General features: G+C 44.8%; 1 protein-coding gene across 1 annotated transcript; it reads left to right on the top strand.

Annotated features, from left to right (window-relative positions):
* Positions 1 to 607: 607 nt before the first annotated feature.
* LOC308146008 (uncharacterized protein) lies at positions 608 to 20,122 on the top strand. The gene is made up of 17 exons (XM_080517634.1): positions 608 to 864; positions 5,199 to 5,447; positions 6,589 to 6,872; positions 11,271 to 11,351; positions 11,449 to 11,514; positions 11,607 to 11,674; positions 11,758 to 11,829; positions 12,104 to 12,242; positions 12,367 to 12,474; positions 12,737 to 12,817; positions 12,915 to 12,980; positions 13,073 to 13,140; positions 13,224 to 13,295; positions 13,570 to 13,708; positions 13,833 to 13,940; positions 17,184 to 17,226; positions 19,697 to 20,122. The coding sequence occupies exons 1-17, from the start codon at positions 696 to 698 to the stop codon at positions 19,729 to 19,731; spliced, it is 1,848 nt and encodes a 615-aa protein (XP_080373760.1). The 5' UTR covers positions 608 to 695; the 3' UTR covers positions 19,732 to 20,122.
* The last annotated feature ends 1,065 nt before the right edge of the window (positions 20,123 to 21,187 follow it).

Here is a 21,187-nt window from a genome sequence, read left to right as displayed (position 1 = left end):
TAGAGGATCAAGACCCTCAAGCTCCCAGGCCTCTGGTAGAGGACCAAGACCCTCAAGCTCCCAGGCCTCTGGTAGAGGACCAAGACCCTCAAGCTCCCAGGCCTCTGGTAGAGGACCAGGACCCTCAAGCTCCCAGGCCTCTGGTAGATGACCAGGACCCTCAAGCTCCCAGGCCTCTGGTAGAGGACCAGGACCCTCAAGCTCCCAGGCCTCTGGTAGAGGACCCGAGCTTGGAATAGAAAAACAGGTGACTGCCCACGGAGGGCGAGAGGGGAATTTATATGTATATATATATATATATATATATATATATATATATATATATACGTGAAATATATATTCGTGAAATATATATTAGTGAAATGGCATGACATAACATGAACAAATAAATAAATAAAGGTTCGTTGAGTTTCTCTTTTTTTTATTTCTTTTTTTTAAGGTTCTATTTCGTAAATAATGATCAGTTACGTGATATAGAGAAACTCATGCGTATGTAACTCCGGTACAGTAGATGGCGGTATGCACCCAATAAGCCATGGTTGCAACCTGCCGATAAACCAAAAGTAGAAGAAGAAGAAGAAGAAGAAGAAGAAGAAGAAGGAGAAGAAGCAGCTCTGGAAGCAGCTTGATTTCCGCTCGCCTCTCCGCGGTGTCTCGAGTCTCTCAGAGGAAACATTGAAACTCCAGCTGCAAAAATGGCTTCACTTCAGGATTTGAGCGACTTTATCAACGAGCGACTAGCGACTGCTGCGGGAGAAATATTTTCCATGTTTCAACAAACTATCGTCCGGTACGAGGGGGAAGTTCGTCGGAACAAATTGTTGGAAATCGACAGGAAAACTCCAATCACGTTCCTCAAACCAGGTATGTAAAAGTCAGAATGGACTCGTGTTTGTTGTTGTTTTTCTCTTGAAGCCAGCAGACATAAGAGGCTGCAGTTCTTGTTCAGAGTAAAATAACACGAGAGATTCTAAAGTACAAACCTTCTGCAGCGGCGCTCAGAAAGTCTCTGAATGGCGGCGGAGGAAAAAACACATCGTTTGTTTTGTAAAGCTTGTAGAAATAAATACATGAATTAAAACATGAATTTATATATAATAAATAATGTTAAAATACGACTCGAGCTTGTGTTGTGTTGCATTTAATGCTGTCCCTATGATTGGTTCCGCCGTCCTTTGATCCTGTGACGTCACGATGTTTATTAATACGCGTAAAACTGTTTTTAAGATTAAAATCAGAATTTCTGGAGGAATGTACTTGATAATCACACACACACACACGGTACATTTGCCATTCTGCATACCTGGTATTTACTTTATGTTTAATGATTTATTTAACTTAGTTTCTGGTTTAACTATACCTAAAAAAAAAACGAAACAAATAATGGGGAATAAACAAACCAGTAAAATCTTGTGTGTACTTATTGTTTATTTCCCTCACAAGTGTTTCTGCATTTTCCTATTGATACATGCATAGACATAATAAAGAGTAGACGCTGCGTTGTCCGCTACCACCTGATGGCGGTGGCGTCGACATCTTGGTCCGGTCCTCAGACTTCGGCCTCAGTCTAATCTACTTGGCAGGAGTGATGAAGAGTCAGCGACAATCAATCATAGTCAATCATAACTGACAGAATAAACTAAACTGATTTTTACCTGCAAACATTATACATGTAGTTCTGATACAGGACACAGTGTATTTTGATGCTCACAGTGGACCAAATAATAGAATAATCTCTCTCTCTCATGTGTATATATATATATATATATATACAGTACAGACCAAAAGTTTGGACACACCTTCTCATTCAAAGAGTTTTCTTTATTTTCATGACTATGAAAATTGTAGATTCACACTGAAGGCATCACAACTATGAATTAACACACGTGGAATGATATACTTACCAAAAAGTGTGAAACAACTGAAAATATGTCTTATATTCTAGGTTCTTCAAAGTAGCCACCTTTTGCTTTGATCACTGCTTCGCACACTCTGCATTCTCTTGATGAGCTTCAAGAGGTCGTCACCTGAAATGGTCTTTCAACAGTCTTGAAGGAGTTCCCAGAGATTCTTAGCACTTGTTGGCCCTTTTGGCTTCACTCTGCGGTCCAGCTCAGCTCAAACATCTGGATTGGGTTCAGGTCCGGTCCAGCTCAGCCCAAACATCTGGATTGGGTTCAGGTTCGGTGGCTGTGGAGGCCAGGTCATCTGGCGCAGCACCCCATCACTCTCCTTCTTGGTCAAATAGCCCTGACACAGCCTGGAGGTGTTTGAGGTCATTGTCCTGTTGAAAAATAAATGATGACCGGATGGAATAGCATGCCGCTGCAAGATGCTGTGGCGCCATGCTGGTTCAGTAGGCCTTCAATTTTGAATAAATCCCCAACAGTGTGACCAGCAAAGCCCCCCCACACCATCACACCTCCTCCTCCATGCTTCACGGTGGGAACCAGGCATGTAGAGTCCACTGTTCACCTTTTCTGCGTCGCACAAAGACACGGTGGTTGGAACCAAAGATCTCAGATTTGGACTCATCAGACCAAAGCACAGATTTCCACTGGTCTAATGTCCATTCCTTGTGTTATTTAGCCCAAACAAGTCTCTTCTGCTTGTTGCCTGTCCTGAGCAGTGGTTTCCTAGCAGCTATTCTACCATGAAGGCCTGATTCACACAGTCTCCTCTTAACAGTTGTTCTAGAGACGTGTCTGCTGCTAGAACTGTGTGTGGCTTTGACCTGCTCTCTAATCTGAGCTGCTGTTAACCTGCCATTTCTGAAGCTGGTGACTCTGATGAACTGATCCTCCGCAGCAGAGGTGACTCTTGGTCTTCTTTCCTGGGCCGGTCCTCATGTGATCCACTTTCTTTGTAGCACTTGATGGTTTTTGCGACTGCACTTGGGGACACTTTCACAGTTTTCCCAATTTTTCGGACTGACTGACCTTCATTTCTTAAAGTATTGATGGCCACTCGTTTTTCTTTAGTTAGCTGCTTTTTTCTTGCCATAATACAAATTCTAACAGTCTATTCAGTGGGACTATCAGCTGTGTGTCCACCTGACTTCTGCACAACACAACTTATGGTCCCAACCCCATTAATAAGGCAAGAAATCCCACTTATTAAACCTGACAGGGCTCACCTGTGAAGTGAAAACCATTTCAGGTGACGACTTCTTGAAGCTCATCAAGAGAATGCAGAGTGTGTGCAAAGCAGTAATCAGAGCAAAAGGTGGCTACTTTGAAGAAACTAGAATATAAGGCGTATTTTCAGTTGTTTTACACTTTTTTGTTAAGTACATATTTCCACATGTTAATTCATAGTTTTGATGCGTTCAGTGTGAATCTACAATGTCAATAGTCATGAAAATAAAGGAAACTCATTGAATGAGAAGGTGTGTCCAAACGTTTGGTCTGTACTGTATATATATATATATGAAGCAGATTGTGCACAATTCAACTATTTTAATAAGTTGGAAGAAATATGAATACATTGTAAACCCATATATAAGACACAACACAATAGACAAGTTATTGATCAGAACAAAATCTTTTTTTCACTTTATTAATTTCAGGCATTTAGCACTTCACATGTGTACAGTCACATACTTAAACCAATATCCATATAGTCTGTATATACACACACACATAGTGAGAGAGATAGCGTGAGAGGGCCTATGATTATAATATAAATAAATGATACCTTTTCAAAATGTATTCAGAGAAGATAGATAATCTATATTTCAATAAACCCACACACTTATAAACATATAAAAACATGTGCATACCTAATATATGTAATTAACATGGCTGGAAGAATTAAAACTGATCAAATATCTTTCTGTATTAAAAAGTGATAGTATTATATAAACACACACAGTATAGAGATAAGTGTTTCGCCTGCCCTGTGGTTGACAATAGAATATTTCCATTCATGAATGCTAATAGTGTATTGATGATCCACCTGTTCTTTGGAGGTGAAGATGAAGATGGAGGATGAACTCATCCAGTTTAAAATGTTCCCTACAAATCACAGAGAATTTACTCAGTGAATCCTTCCTCCTCAAAGCCACCTCCCTCTTCTTCTTCAGATCTTATCTTTGGGAAACCTTGACAAAATGAAAACGGGAGATTTGAGAGTCGAAGCAAAAAACTTTTAAAAACGAGATTAAGCTTATCTCCTTTCTTGCTATTTTCTTCCTTCAAATTTGTTACAGCCTTTCTTCAACAAAATGTTGATGCATATATGTTGATAATAAACCAAAGCTGCGGAAACTGAGTAAACGTGTTTCAATCTATTCTACAATCACATGTTGTCAGTGTTTCTCAGCCAGTGTGGAGGAGGAGACATTCTACAATCTATTCTACAGTCACATGCTCACACAGCTCTTCGATAAGTCTTTCACCTGCAACGCAAAATGGAGCATTTAAAAAAACTCAATTATTTCTCTGATTGTAATTTTAATATAACATGAAACTGTTTTTGTTTTACAATATATATTTCACTGAGTGCTGCACTAGTACAAAGTCTGCAGGACAAATGCAACCCATGGATCACTAGTCCGCTCGTCTAGTGGGGAAACAAATTAAGATCTATCCCTGCAAAAGCTGGCTCCCACTGCAGCGCCAGGATTTAGTTGGTGGTGTGTGGCTCCATCAAACCCGCGGCTCCCGGGTGCCGTCAGTACGGGTTGCTGCTGTCAGCTTTTTGATTTTGCACTTTTTTGTACTCCCAACAGTTTATCCCGTTACACCCATCATCCATCAATCAACTTTATTTATATAGCACTTTTTATACAACAAACTAATACAAAGCGCTTGACATGATTTAAAAGCAGTGCAAAGATAAAATAGATCATTAAAAAGCAAATGAATACACGTGCACACGTAAATGAAGACAAGCGTCATGATGTGAAGACACCCGCAACATACACCCACAGCACACAATGCATTTCCACTGATGACGTACATAGATCTAGTGATTTGTTTAGATAAATGCCCAACAAAGGGTTTTAAACTTGCTCCATGGTTTATCTTCCTGGTTTGTGGTCTTTCAAGCCGGGCCGTCACAAAACCCCACAGCCACTGTCACACTTTTTGTTTCTGAATGTTCATATTTTAAATGCAGCCTGTCCCGTCTCATCCATCATCACTGTAAAATATTCACATCATCACATCAGAGGCTTTTGTCTGGTTTCCCTCCAGAGAGTCCACAGCGACACGTTGGTCACCAGAAGACCAGGTCCAGTCTGGAGCAGGAGGAACTTACTGGTGGTGAACGTGACGATTCCCACCACTCTGTGAGAGACTGGACCACCCAGCGACTAACTGCTGCTGCCGGAGAAATCTTCAGTGCGTTTCAACAAACTGTGGTCCAGTACCAGGAAGAGATTGACCGTCAGCGCAGACGACTGGACATCATCTGGAAACCTCAAATCAAGCTCCGTAGAACAGGTATGGAAAAGTCTAAAACAAACAAGATACCTCAAAAAAGAAAGTCCTATTCTGCAGATCACAAACTTCAGGTAGTTAAATACGCAGTGGAACACGGTAACAGAGCAGCAGGAAGAGAGTTTGGTGTGAGTGAGAAACAAGTGAGGGAATGGCGAAAAGCAGAGGTTTTTCTCACTGCAATGAAGAAAACCAAGAAAGCCAATCGTGGCCTGAAGGCGAGATGGCCGGAGCTGGAGGAACGAGTCCACCGATGGGTGCTTGAGCACCGTGCTGCCGGGAGAAGATTGTCAACGGTGCAGGTGCGTCTCCACGCCGTGGCGGTCGCCAAGGAGATGGGCGTCTGTGGTTTTGCAGGCGGGCCTTCGTGGGGTCACCGCTTCATGCAACGCAACCGCCTGTCTGTCAGAGCGCAGACAACGGAGGGTCGGCAGCCGCCTGCAGACTTCCAGGGAAACGCTGACGGTTTCCGTGGGTTTATTGAAAAGCTGAGGACTGAACACCACGTGTCACCGGATCACATTATAAACATGGACGAGATCCCTCTGACGCTGGACGTCCCGGTCTGAGGAACTGCTGCAGACGAGGGACAGGAAGATTAGTAACGTCCAGTCAACAAGACCAGGAGCAATTCTGAATTTTGCTGCAGAAACTAAACTTGTACTGTAATCGGATTCTGCACTTTCTGTATGCTGCAAAAACAAAACAATAAAAATGTCTTCTCTCCCTGTATGGGCTTGTTGACCAGGCAGAGAAATCCAAGATGGCGAACATGGAGAAGATGGAACTTGTAGTATTTCTGGTGCTTTTAGTGTCCATTGGACTTGAAATGAAGCCAGGAAAACCTGTCCATTGTCTGCATTTGGCATTTTGTCTGCTCATTCAGCTGCTACCAGTTTAAACCAGTGTGGCTGTCGGTTCGTCCGCTCAGAACAGGGTGTCTGCAGGTATCAGATCCAAAATAATCATCAACCACCAGATGTTCAACCCATAAAACTGCACATCAGTCAGTCCTGGAACGACTGTGTGCTCGTTTTGATATTTGAAGGTTTTCACTTCTTTCTCTGCTTCAGTCTGTTTTTAAAGCTGGAACTGTTGAAGGAACATCACTTACCTTTTCACTTGGACTGTTTTGTTTCTCCAGAGCTCCAACAGCAGCGTGACTGCAGAGAGGAACAGCTCTTTAACCAGGAAACTAACGACTGTGGAGAGCAGCAGAGACCAGAACCTCCACAGGTCAAAGACGAAGAACCAGCAGAACCTCCACTGGTCAAAGAGGAGGAACCAGAACCTCCACAGGTCAAAGAGGAGGAACCAGAAGAACCTCCACAGGTCAAAGAGGAACCAGAAGAACCTCCACAAGTTTCCCAGCTTGAGCAGCAGCAGGGTCTCGGTAGCAGCCAGGAGGGAGGGAGTCTCACACTGAAGGTAAAAAGTGGTTCTTTTCAGGTTCCTTCTATTGAGGAGCAGAGCCCCCAGAGTGAACCAGAAGAAGAACTGGACTCTGAGCAGCTCCTGTCTCATGACTCTGAAGTCCACCATGTGACAAAACAGATCCACTCACAATCAAGTAGAACTGTGGAGCTGAAAAACTGCAGCGTAGTTCTTGGTTACCGTGTGGACGAGGTTCCTGAGTCAGAGCAGCAGGCTGAAGGTGAAAAGCTTCTTGGTGACGGAACATCTGGTGGAAATGTCCGTAAAAAACCTAGAACAAGTCCCAACTTAGGAACCGTCACTGAGGAGAAGAAAATAGTTTATGAAATCTGTGGGAAACGTTTCATTGTACAGAGCCGTTTGCTGGCCCACAAGAGAACTCACACAGGTGAGAAGCTTTATTCTTGTGAAACATGTGGGAAACATTTCCATCAACCGAGTGATTTGCTGGCCCACAAGAGAACTCACACAGGTGAGAAGCTTTATTCTTGTGAAACATGTGGGAAACATTTCCATCAACAGAGTGATTTGCTGGCCCACAAGAGAACTCACACAGGTGAGAAGCCGTATTCTTGTGAAACATGTGGGAAACATTTCCATCAACCGAGTGATTTGCTGGCCCACGAGAGAACTCACACAGGTGAGAAGCTTTATTCTTGTGAAACATGTGGGAAACATTTCCATCAACAGAGTGATTTGCTGGCCCACAAGAGAACTCACACAGGTGAGAAGCCGTATTCTTGTGAAACATGTGGGAAACATTTCCATCAACCGAGTGATTTGCTGGCCCACAAGAGAACTCACACAGGTGAGAAGCTTTATTCTTGTGAAACATGTGGGAAACATTTCCATCAACCGAGTGATTTGCTGGCCCACAAGAGAACTCACACAGGTGAGAAGCTTTATTCTTGTGAAACATGTGGGAAACATTTCCATCAACAGAGTGATTTGCTGGCCCACAAGAGAACTCACACAGGTGAGAAGCCGTATTCTTGTGAAACATGTGGGAAACATTTCCATCAACCGAGTGATTTGCTGGCCCACAAGAGAACTCACACAGGTGAGAAGCTTTATTCTTGTGAAACATATGGGAAACATTTCCATCAACAGAGTGATTTGCTGGCCCACGAGAGAACTCACACAGGTGAGAAGCTTTATTCTTGTGAAACATGTGGGAAACATTTCCATCAACCGAGTGATTTGTTGGTTCACAAGAGAACTCACACAGGTGAGAAGCTTTATTCTTGTGAAACATGTGGGAAACATTTCCATCAACCGAGTGATTTGTTGGTTCACAAGAGAACTCACACAGGTGAGAAGCTTTATTCTTGTGAAACATGTGGGAAACATTTCCATCAACCGAGTGATTTGTTGGTTCACAAGAGAACTCACACAGGTGAGAAGCTTTATTCTTGTGAAACATGTGGGAAACATTTCCATCAACCGAGTGATTTGTTGGTTCACAAGAGAACTCACACAGGTGAGAAGCTTTATTCTTGTGAAACATGTGGGAAACATTTCCATCAACCGAGTGATTTGCTGGCCCACGAGAGAACTCACACAGGTGAGAAGCTTTATTCTTGTGAAACATGTGGGAAACATTTCCATCAACCGAGTGATTTGTTGGTTCACAAGAGAACTCACACAGGTGAGAAGCTTTATTCTTGTGAAACATGTGGGAAACATTTCCATCAACAGAGTGATTTGCTGGCCCACAAGAGAACTCACACAGGTGAGAAGCCGTATTCTTGTGAAACATGTGGGAAACATTTCCATCAACCGAGTGATTTGCTGGCCCACGAGAGAACTCACACAGGTGAGAAGCTTTATTCTTGTGAAACATGTGGGAAACATTTCCATCAACAGAGTGATTTGCTGGCCCACAAGAGAACTCACACAGGTGAGAAGCCGTATTCTTGTGAAACATGTGGGAAACATTTCCATCAACCGAGTGATTTGCTGGCCCACAAGAGAACTCACACAGGTGAGAAGCTTTATTCTTGTGAAACATGTGGGAAACATTTCCATCAACCGAGTGATTTGCTGGCCCACAAGAGAACTCACACAGGTGAGAAGCTTTATTCTTGTGAAACATGTGGGAAACATTTCCATCAACAGAGTGATTTGCTGGCCCACAAGAGAACTCACACAGGTGAGAAGCCGTATTCTTGTGAAACATGTGGGAAACATTTCCATCAACCGAGTGATTTGCTGGCCCACAAGAGAACTCACACAGGTGAGAAGCTTTATTCTTGTGAAACATATGGGAAACATTTCCATCAACAGAGTGATTTGCTGGCCCACGAGAGAACTCACACAGGTGAGAAGCTTTATTCTTGTGAAACATGTGGGAAACATTTCCATCAACCGAGTGATTTGTTGGTTCACAAGAGAACTCACACAGGTGAGAAGCTTTATTCTTGTGAAACATGTGGGAAACATTTCCATCAACCGAGTGATTTGTTGGTTCACAAGAGAACTCACACAGGTGAGAAGCTTTATTCTTGTGAAACATGTGGGAAACATTTCCATCAACCGAGTGATTTGTTGGTTCACAAGAGAACTCACACAGGTGAGAAGCTTTATTCTTGTGAAACATGTGGGAAACATTTCCATCAACCGAGTGATTTGTTGGTTCACAAGAGAACTCACACAGGTGAGAAGCTTTATTCTTGTGAAACATGTGGGAAACATTTCCATCAACCGAGTGATTTGCTGGCCCACGAGAGAACTCACACAGGTGAGAAGCTTTATTCTTGTGAAACATGTGGGAAACATTTCCATCAACCGAGTGATTTGTTGGTTCACAAGAGAACTCACACAGGTGAGAAGCTTTATTCTTGTGAAACATGTGGGAAACATTTCCATCAACCGAGTGATTTGTTGGTTCACAAGAGAACTCACACAGGTGAGAAGCTTTATTCTTGTGAAACATGTGGGAAACATTTCCATCAACCGAGTGATTTGTTGGTTCACAAGAGAACTCACACAGGTGAGAAGCTTTATTCTTGTGAAACATGTGGGAAACATTTCCATCAACCGAGTGATTTGTTGGTTCACAAGAGAACTCACACAGGTGAGAAGCTTTATTCTTGTGAAACATGTGGGAAACATTTCCATCAACCGAGTGATTTGCTGGCCCACGAGAGAACTCACACAGGTGAGAAGCTTTATTCTTGTGAAACATGTGGGAAACATTTCCATCAACAGAGTGATTTGTTGGTTCACAAGAGAATTCACACAGGTGAGAAGCTTTATTCTTGTGAAACATGTGAGAAACATTTCCATCAACAGAGTGATTTGTTGGTTCACGAGAGAACTCACACAGGTGAGGATAGGGATGGGAATTGATAAGTTTCCAATTCGGATTTCATTTTTGATTCTGTTCAACGATTCAATTCTTTATCAATTTTTCTTTTTTTAAATGAGAATAAACGGGTAGATTAGTAGCAGTGGGAATTGATAAGATTTTATCAATATCAATGGCATTGTCAATTCTGCTTCTTAATCCAATTCCTTATCGATTCTCCTAACGATTCCTGGGTTTTGTTTTGTTTGTGTTTTTTTTTTGGGGGGGGGGGGTAGTTTTCCACAGTCTTCTGCACCAAATGAAGATTGTGTTTCATTAGAAATCACCCAACTTTCTGTGGTCATGAGATCCCAACAACTGCATCCAAATAACACACCAGTCTCTTCTTACCCATATTACCCATCAGCTCAGTCGTGTATCGAGACCAGACAAAGCCAGCTGCAGCCATAGATCTAGATGTCAGCTTTGATTTGAATTTTAAGGATGAGCTGAACAAACTGCTGGAAGCAGGAAACCCTCTGGCTCCAAACATTGCTGTGCCATTCGTCCTTCCTCGGCCTGAAAACAGTCAGGCCGGACCACATGGTGGGTGGACGAGCGCAGGAGAACCTCCTCCAGTGCTGCAGCTGTTAAATCCAGTGATGGTGGTGAGCAGCCGGCTCAGTACAGTGAGGCGGGGACATTTAGCCCTGGACAGATGAGACACCAAAGCAAGGACTGACATCCTCACACTTTGATCTCAACGCATTTAGAGTCATCCAGGAAAGGTCTGCTGATAAACTCGCAAATTACTGACAGTCATTTACACAATGGCAAGTGTTTTTAAACACGTTGGCATGAATGTCCACTATTGAAGGATCCGTGACAAACATTCTCGTTGTAGTTCAAATGTATGAGTACCTCCCCATCTTTGTGTTTAACATGTGAAATCACTGGACTTTATTGTCTTATAAGTCGTTTTACTACTCTTTATGTACGATTCAGTGGACTTCATTTATATGTCAAATGATGATAGAGGGTGTTTTTCTTTGTATTGATGCACTGATGTGTGTTCTGCTCACTGACACTCACTTCTCCCTCAGAGGAACGCACAGTGTCAGTGTCCTGCGAACAACGGCCCCTCATCTGCAGATGTAATCCTCATTGCAACGTCTGTGATCCCAGTAAGAAACCTAAGACACTCTGTGTTGGTCATTGAAATGTAAAGACAGTGCTTTGTATAGTGAGTAACACTCACGTTCTTCTCTGGTGAACACACAGTATCAGTTGCCTATCTATCACGGCCCCTCGTCTGCAGGCGTGATGACTCTCCCTGCTGCAGACCCAGTAAGATGCTAGTGAAGCACTCAGATTGTACCAACACGTTTATACTGACGACACCAGGACATGTGGTCTCACTCCATGTTGTTTGTTTCCAGTGTAACAGCGTACCAAGGATCAGCCTCCCACAACACACAACCAACAGCCTTCAGCCTGCCGCGTCACTGTGAGTGAATCAAAGTATGGAAACGCAGCTCTTTAGTTCCTGCATCTTCACCTTCTCACTATTTAAATGCCTGTGTCTTTTAGCATCTGTAGGAATGGAGAGACTGTGTGTCTGGTTCACCCTGCGGATCCTCAGACCACAGCCAAAAGGCCAAAGTACGTTTGCTTCTGCTGGTGCTATCCTCAATGTGTTTTCACTTGATAACAGGTTCTGGGTGTGAAATGAAGTGGATCAGGTTTCTGCTAATGCACTTGAATGTCGTCATGATCAGCATCTTTCATGAGACGTTCATTTACCTATACATCTTTGTTGTTGATATGTTCATCCTTTCATAGATTCCTTCATGTTTAAAATGATTATCTCCTGTCTCCAGGTTTCAGATGGTGCTCATGTGCTCTCTCACTTTGTTTTTCTCTTGTGTTCTTATAGAAGGAGAAGGCAGGAGCAGCCACAGGTCAAGAAGCCACTAAATGCATTCATGCTTTTCCTGAAGGAACAGAGGCCAATGGTAATGGCAGAACACAAGGGGAGTGGAAGTGCGGGCATCAATAAAGTCCTGGGAGAGAGAGTGAGTGTCTCATCTCCTATGTCACCAGCCAGTAACTGAAAACCTTCTGATCATCACATCAACAAGCTGGCTTGTAGTGAAACATCAGTGCGTGTGCTGACAGTCTATTGTCCTTGTTCCACAGTGGACGCTGTTGTCAGAAGAGCAGAAGGCCAAATATTATGACCAGGCCGGAATAGAAGCCAAGCTGCATGCTCAGAAACACCCAGACTTTTCCTGCAGTCACAACTATGTAAGAGTTTCTACAACATATTGCTATGAAAGCCCATGACCCAGACTCAATAATTCTCATTGCAGTTCAAAAATACGAGTAACTCCCCTCTTTGAGTTTAACATGTAAACATCACTGGACTTTATTTTCTTATGAGTCATTTTGCTTCTCTTTATGCAAGATCAAAGATATTATTTACATATCAAATGATGATAGAGAATGTGTGTTTTTGTATTGATGCACTGATGTGTGTTCTGCTCACTGACACTCACTTCTCCCTCAGAGGAACTCACGGCATCGGTATCCTGTGAAGAACGGCCCCTCATCCGCAGATGTAATCCTCCCAGCAGCTGCTGTGATCCCAGTAAGAAACCTAAGACACTCTGTGTTGGTCATTGAAATGTAAAGACAGTGCTTTGTATAGTGAGTAACACTCACGTTCTTCTCTGGTGAACACACAGTATCAGTTGCCTATCTATCACGGCCCCTCGTCTGCAGGCGTGATGACTCTCCCTGCTGCAGACCCAGTAAGATGCTAGTGAAGCACTCAGATTGTACCAACACGTTTATACTGACGACACCAGGACATGTGGTCTCACTCCATGTTGTTTGTTTCCAGTGTAACAGCGTACCAAGGATCAGCCTCCCACAACACACAACCAACAGCCTTCAGCCTGCCGCGTCACTGTGAGTGAATCAAAGTATGGAAACGCAGCTCTTTAGTTCCTGCATCTTCACCTTCTCACTATTTAAATGCCTGTGTCTTTTAGCGTCTGTAGGAATGGAGAGACTGTGTGTCTGGTTCACCCTGCGGATCCTCAGACCAAAGCCAACCATCCAAAGTACGTTTGCTTCTGCTGGTGCTATCCTCAATGTGTTTTCACTTGATAACAGGTTCTGGGTGTGAAATGAAGTGGATCAGGTTTCTGCTAATGCACTTGAATGTCGTCATCATCAGCATCTTTCATGAGACGTTCATTTACCTATACATCTTTGTTGTTGATATTTTCATCCTTTCATAGATTCCTTCATGTTTATAGTGATTATCTCCTGTCTCCAGGTTTCAGATGGTGCTCATGTGCTCTCTCACTTTGTTTTTCTCTTGTGTTCTTATAGAAGGAGAAGGCAGGAGCAGCCACAGGTCAAGAAGCCACTAAATGCATTCATGCTTTTCCTGAAGGAACAGAGGCCAATGGTAATGGCAGAACACAAGGGGAGTGGAAGTGCGGGCATCAATAAAGTCCTGGGAGAGAGAGTGAGTGTCTCATCTCCTATGTCACCAGCCAGTAACTGAAAACCTTCTGATCATCACATCAACAAGCTGGCTTGTAGTGAAACATCAGTGCGTGTGCTGACAGTCTATTGTCCTTGTTCCACAGTGGAAGCTGTTGTCAGAAGAGCAGAAGGCCATATATTATGACCAGGCTGAAAGAGAAGCCCAGCTGCATGCTCAGAGACACCCGGAGTTTTCCTGCAGTCACAACTATGTAAGCGTTTCTACAACATCCATCCATCCATCCATCCATTGTCTGCCGCTTATCCGGGGCCCGGTCGCTGGGGTCAGCAGTCTAAGCAGATTTGCCAAGACTTCCCTCGCCCTAGACACTTCCTCCAGCTCTTCCGGTGGCACCCCAAGGTGTTCCCAGGCCAGACGAGAGACATAGTCCCTCCAGCATGTCCTCGGTCTGCCCTGAGGCCTCCTACCGGAGGGACATAGTCCGGAACACCTCCCTAGGGAGGCTTCCGAGCCAGAGGTACTGTTCCTGACCGCCACACGATGTTGCAGAGACGAGTCAACCACGACAGTCCCTGCACATCCAGAGACTTAAGGAACTCTGGGTGAATCTCATCCACTCCCGGTGCCTTGTCACCGAGGAGCTTCACAACAACCTCGGTGACTTCAGCTTGGGTAATGGACGAGTCCACCTCTGAGAACCCAGTCTCTGCTTCCTCAAAGGAAGACGTGGTGGTGGGATTGAGGAGGTCCTCGAAGTATTCCTTCCACCGCCCAACAATGTCCCCAGTTGAGGTCAACAGCTCCCCACTTCCACTGTAAACAGTGTTGGTGGAGAACTGCTTCCCCCTCCTGAGGCGCCATACGGTTTGCCAGAATTTCCTCGGGGCCGACCGAAAGTCCTCCTCCATGGCCTCTCCGAACTCCTCCCAGACCCGAGTTTTTGCCTCCACCACGGCTGCGGTATGCGTGGCCTAGCAGTACCTGTCAGCTGCCTTGGTAGTCCTCTGAGCGAACAACGCCCGATAGGACTCCGCCTTCAAGCTGACGGCATCCCTTAATTCTGGTTTCCACCACCGGGTTCGGGGATTGCCGCCACAACAGGCACCAGAGACCCTGCGACCACAACTCCGAGCAACAGCTTCGACAATGAAGGTAGAAAGCATGGTCCACTCGGACTCAATGTCTCCAGCCTCCCCCTGGATCTGTGAGAATCATCAGAATCAGAATCAGAAGCTTTATTGTACAATAACAGGTACAGGTACAACGAAATTGCATAGAAAGTTTTGGGGAAAGAAGGAATCGTGAGGTGAGAAGAGGAGGGAAAAAAAGTCAGATTAAAGACTGTGTTCTGAGGAGACAGTCTGTAATTGGGGGAAAAAACCCACCTCAGGCACATTTAGCATCAACACAGACAGGTTACAACATATTTCTCCAGACAGCACCTGGGATATGTGAAGGCTAGTTTTGCAGCCCGCCGCTAGGAGGAGGGTTTTCCAGGCGCACAGCCCCTCAGGTGCGCAGCCGCCCTCTTCCAGCGGCCTCTGCTGGGGATCTGGGTAAGGTGCTGGTGAAATTACAGTGGGCCAAAATGTCCGGGGAGGGGGGGTGGGAGGAGGGGGGGAAGGCCAAGGGGGGAGGGTGGGGCGGGCAGAGCCTTCATTCCACACTCACATCCAGGAGAGGTGAAGACAAAACACAGCCTTGGCGACTGGGTGTCTGGGAGTCTGGATTGTAGATTAGGATCGTTTTCGTTCAGGCGATTCAGCTTTATCTGTCCACCTTGAGTGTCTCTGGTCTCCATGCTGCTCCAATTGTAGCAAGATTTAGCTTCCCAACCGAGTTCGAATATCCTCCAAGATCGATCCAATTTCACGTAAACGTTCAAGAATCGTACTCTTGAGTTGGTTTATCACACGAGTCTGAGCGTTCAAAGCTCGACACAGTCCTTCAGTGACGACAGGCAGCCTTCCCAATGCAGCTGCTAGCGTCTTCTACACTTTGAGATAGATCAGAAAGCCTCCAGCTCCAATCAGCAGCATACCTGCTATCATGAATCCCAATATGTAGAGGTCCTCCACATCCTCCATGGAAAGAATGGCCAAACACAGGGACCTCCAGGAACCTCAGGAACCCCAGGAACCCCAGGAATCCAGCATGTATCCGGCTGCAAACGTCCCATCAGGACATGCAGGCTCTGCTTTGCTGATCGTCGTGTTGTAAACATTTGGTCGATCACATTGAGAGACCAGCTGATCAATTCCATGGTTCTGGTTAAATTCAGATGCGGGTCTGAAGAGATTCGCTTGATAGAGCTGACACAAGACAGTACAGGACGGAGCAGCAAGCAGGGAAGACGAGGGGGAGAGGAGAGAAGAGAGAAGAGGGAAGACGAGGGGGAGAGCAGAGGGAAGACGAGGGGGAGAGTCTGCCTTCACTGAGAGCCGGAAGAAGAAGCTCTCCCGGAGGTGGGAGTTGAAGACTGCGTGGACGGAGGGCTCGGCCAGATGTTCCCAGCAGACCCTCATAACACGTTTGGGCCTGCCGAGTCTATCCAGCCTCCTCCCAGTCCAGCGCATCCAACTCACCATCAGGTGATGATCAGGTGACAGCTCTGCACCTCTCTTTACCCAAGTGTCCAAGACACGTGACCGGAGATCAGATGACACGACCACAAAGTCTATCATTGACCTCCGGCCTAGGGTGTCCTGGTGCCACGTGCACTTATGGACACCCCTGTGCTCCAACATGGTGTTCGTTATGGACAAGCTGTGACTGGCACAGAAGTCCAATAACAGAACACCACTCGGGTTCAGATCGGGGAGGCCGTTCCTCCCAATCGCCCCCTTCCAGGTCTCACTGTCATTGCCCACGTGGGCGTTGAAGTCCTCCAGGAGAACAATGGAGTCCCCAGTTGGAGCACTATCCAGCACCCCTCCCAGGGACTCCAAGAAGGTTGGGTACTCTGAACTGCTGTTCGGTGCATAGGCCGAGACAACAGTCAGAGACCTGTCCCCTACTTGTAGGCGTAGGGACGCAACCCTCTCGTTCACCGGGGTGAACTCCAACACATGGCGGCTGAGCTGTGGGGCAATAAGCAAGCCCACTCCAGCCCGCCGCCTTACACCGCAGGCAACTCCAGAGAAGTGGAGTATCCAGCCCCTGTGGAGGAGCTGGGTTCCAGAGTCCAAGCTGTGAGTGGAGGTGAGCCCGACTATATCTAGACGGTATCTCTCAGCCTCCCTCACAAGCTCGGGCTCCTTCCCCCCCAGCGAGGTCACATTCCATGTCCCAAAATCCAGAGTCTGTGTCCGGGGATCGGGTCGTCGAGGCCCCTGCCGTCGACTGCCCCCCAATCCTCACTGCACCCGACCCCTACGGCAGCCTCTGTAGGTGGTGGGCCCACAGGAGTTTCTACAACATATCGTTACGAAAACCCATGACTGTCAATATATTTGATTAACTTGTGGAAAATTGTATATGTCTTTCTTCTCAGGGGAAGAGAAGAAAGAGGATGATCGCTCCCACGAAAGATAAAGGTAAGACATGATTGCTGAGGTCCAGTCTTGTTAGATGATAAACTGAATTGTAGCTGAACGGATTAGAGCAGAGTGTCAAAGAAATTTACAATTAAACTTTGCAAGTCTGTCTTCGTTATGGTGCATAGTGTGCGTGATGAAAATGTCTATTTCTTCACAAAACCAAACAGTAGTGACCAAAAGTGACAACGATCTCAATATAAAACCAGTTTTAGTGAAACCTTCTGGTGGTAAATCTAGTAAAAGTTTGAAACAAGCACTCCTGTACCTGTTGTGTTCTGGGTGTTTTTACAAACATGGGGCGACAGCAGAACTTTGAAATAAGAGGTCACCAGCTTTTATGCCAGGTTTTATTGTTGTGTCTGCTACTCTTTGGAATTTGTAAAAAGAAAAATCAATGTTATTTTGGAAATTTCTACAATGTGCTTGGTGGTTTGGTCAGTCGGATTGGAGCCTCTTGGTTTTGACCTACGACCCAAATTAATAAAAATTTTAGCTTTGTTGCAGATGATTCGACAGTTGTAACTTTTAACTAGAAAATTCCCGCGGAAATTTTATTGTGCCTGCCACCTGCTGCTGCCGAGCGAGGCCGTGGCGGGGTCAATAATACATGGAAACCATGTCATTAGCTAGTGATTCTCGATCGCAGCGCCAGCACGAGCCTACACTCTAAATTTCAGCTCATTTGACCAAACATTTTAGCATGCGATGCTAACAGCTAACACCGATTTAAGTGCGTGGAAACCATGTGGTCAGCTAGTAATTCTCGATCGCAGCGCCACCACGAGGCCACCCTCCAAATTTCAGCTCATTTAAACAAAGTTGTTAGCATGCGATGCTAACACCAGCGATTTAAGTACGTGGAAGCCATGTCATTAGCTAGTGATTCTCGATCGCAGCGCCACCACGAGGCCACCATCCAAATTTCAGCTCATTTGAACAAACTTGTTAGCATGCGATGCTAACACCTGCGATTTGCCTGAAAAGCGCAGAGGATACGTCCCAGGTGTGGCTGACCTGGAATCTGGAGTTACGTCACATTCTGAGATGCTGAGCCAATTAGCTTAGCGCGGCGGCTAACTAGCTAGTGCGCCGTGATCGCAGCACCCCCATGAGGCCACCCTCCAAATTTCAGCTCAATTGAACAAACTTTGTAGCATGCTAATTGGCATGCTAACAAGTGTTGATGCTGAGTCATTGCCATCAGCATTAAAATGCATTTAAATGTATGGTGCCTAAGCTACTGTGTGTGTGTGAGCACTGTGTGGTCAGCCATCATGTTACTGGTCCAGCCAATCAGAGGAGCCGTGTGTGTTGCCAGGCAGATTTGGAGCAGCTTGTGTGATGTCATGGAGCCGGCTCGTGATTGACAGGCTGCTGCAGGTGGCAGAGATTATGAGAACTGATGTGAGGGAAGAAGGTGTTTAAGTACAAACGCAGGTCCCGAGCAACTGCTTATAGTTGGAGAACCGTGACACTTGGGGGGAAAATTCCTTCACCGTGGGCGTCGGGAGAAGTTGAAGGACGTGCGGTGTGGTTTTCGTGTCCTCACGAGGTTCCGTCTCCCCGTGAGGACTTGAAACAAATGGCTGAACTTTGGGGATTTGGGGAGAAAATGTCTCCCCAAAATACATAGGAGCGGTTACAGAAAATCCTGCGCTCCCTGTCAATTAAGTCCCCTGGAGGGAGAACCGTGTCTCTCTGAGACAAAAGTGTCCCCTCGTGAGAAGCACAAGGCCTGTAGCTACATTTTGATGTATAATATGTTGAGAAAGACGAAGAAATGTGTCTGTGGTGACGAGATAAGAACTTTTGTTTGTTTGTAAAACGGCAGTTTCTCTCACTTCTTGTCAAATCTTGTCACTCTAACTTTCCACATACACACCCATACAAAACTGGAAAAAGGAGGGAAAACTTGATGACATTTGAAGGCTCACAATGTAAAATTGGTGAAACTTTTGGAAATTCCGAGAACATATCTGAATAGAGGACAAGTGCGGCAACGTTTTAAGAGTAAGTTGGAGTCTGTAGCTGTATATTGGTATAATATTTGGCGACGTGATGTGGCGGGGAAAAAGTGTGATTTTGTGTGAATGTTGTTTCCGGAATCGCATTCAAGTCTATGAGAGAAATTTTCCCCGTTTTTTACGTTTTGTTCGTAAACCGTTTACGATATCCAAAATCTGAATAGATCCGCACCGATCCCGATAATTGCGCACGTTTCGATATATCATTGTCTATGTACGCCAAACGGTGTGGGACTAGTAGGGTTCCGTAAATTGCGGCAGAATAATAATAATAATTTTAAAAAACGGCGCTTTCCCAGGATTGTAATAATTGTGCGACGCCTCTTACAGAGGCAGGCACAATTAATTAACTGAATCTTTCCATTGAGAATTAGGTGTAACATGTTGCTTCACACATGTATGCATTTCTCTTCATGTTGCTCCCTCTTCTTTAAATCCTCCAGATGAAATTCAACAGCCCAAGATGCTGCTTGTGTGACCAGCTGACCTTCGTCCCTCCCCACTGCCAGGACCAGTGGAGTTTCCTCTCCCGTCACACAGGCTTCATGGAAACAGTTTTTGTTTTGTCTGTACTTGAAAGTGTTGACCAAGTACAGAAATGTATAACATACAATGTAGAGTTGGTTGCTCCTCATGGAAACACTGTTAGTGTGTCAAGTCTGTAGGATCTTCTTTTTCCCAACAGACAGTTGAGTTCAATGTCTGACACTTTTGGGTATAGTAGACAGATGCTGCAAAGTTTGAAAAGTTCAATAAAGTCTCTAGATAAAACTATGGGAACTTGTAGTGGTTCAAAGTTGAAGAGTTTTCCCATCCAATTCCGTGTTCAAAATAATTAGAAAAAGTTTAAATATCTTTTAAATTTGGCAGATATGGAAAAGGTTTATGTTCTAAAAGTTCAATTATTTAAATCAGTCAAGGTTTAAAGGAGTTGTAGGCTGACGACTCTTTAATTTGTCCATTCCTCTTTGAATTGAATATTAAACGTGTTCTTCAAAAGTTCTGTTCCCTGGCAATGTTTCATTTCAGACATGGTTCTGTCAGGATCTTAACCTGACCTCTCAGACATCTTAACTCCAAATAGGAGGGGCGGGGGGAAAGTATGACTAACAGTATATCTAACATCTTATATGTGACTTAAAACTGTCTCTTATAATATTAAAGCTATCAATAATCCCATAAAGAGATTTTTTTTAAGGAGAATTGGAAACATTCAAATGTTCAAGTGGTTTACTCCAGGTAACAGCTGACAGATATTGAAGAGAGAGTAGAGCAGGTTTTCTATGCATTATGTATCCAGCCTGAATCGTAGGAAAGAAGGGGGGACATTTTGATTGATTGATCTTTTAATTTTTACTTTCAGGGGGAAATGAAGTACAAACATGGTGGAATTATAATAATCCTAGCCAATAGAGGAGGCGATCAGACCACTGAGAACATATCCACCAAATGAAGATGATCCCACATTCTTTAAACACATTTCAGTGACGATGGCAAAGGAAGCTGAAGGAATAATAATCCCAGGAGATTTCAACTGTGTTTTGTCTAAAATAACAAAAATCAATTACCCTTGGATCGTGGACCCCCTAGCAGGAAATCCAGATCAGTTAAATATGTCAGAAGTAGGACTTGTAGACGTCGGAAGATGACTAAAGGTTTATAATGCATTATTCTCTGCACATATATGTGTGGTTTCATTACAAAAACAAGTAACGGCGCTCTCCGGTGCCCAGCATGCTAACTCCATCATTGTCAGTGTAAACGCAACACATTTGTTTAATGGTCAAGGTCAAGGTGTTGTCACGCGACACGTCATGCAAACGGGGCCTTAGACACACACAATGCATCCACCTCTTCAAAACACAGTGACACACCCCTACATGCAACCAACACCACTGCAAGCCAGCCCTCCATGTGGTAATTGTTCCGACAAC

Source organism: Blennius ocellaris (genome assembly GCF_963422515.1).
Source record: "Blennius ocellaris genome assembly, chromosome: 21".
Lineage (NCBI taxonomy): Eukaryota > Metazoa > Chordata > Actinopteri > Blenniiformes > Blenniidae > Blennius > Blennius ocellaris.
This window is presented reverse-complemented; position numbering and strand designations above follow the sequence as displayed.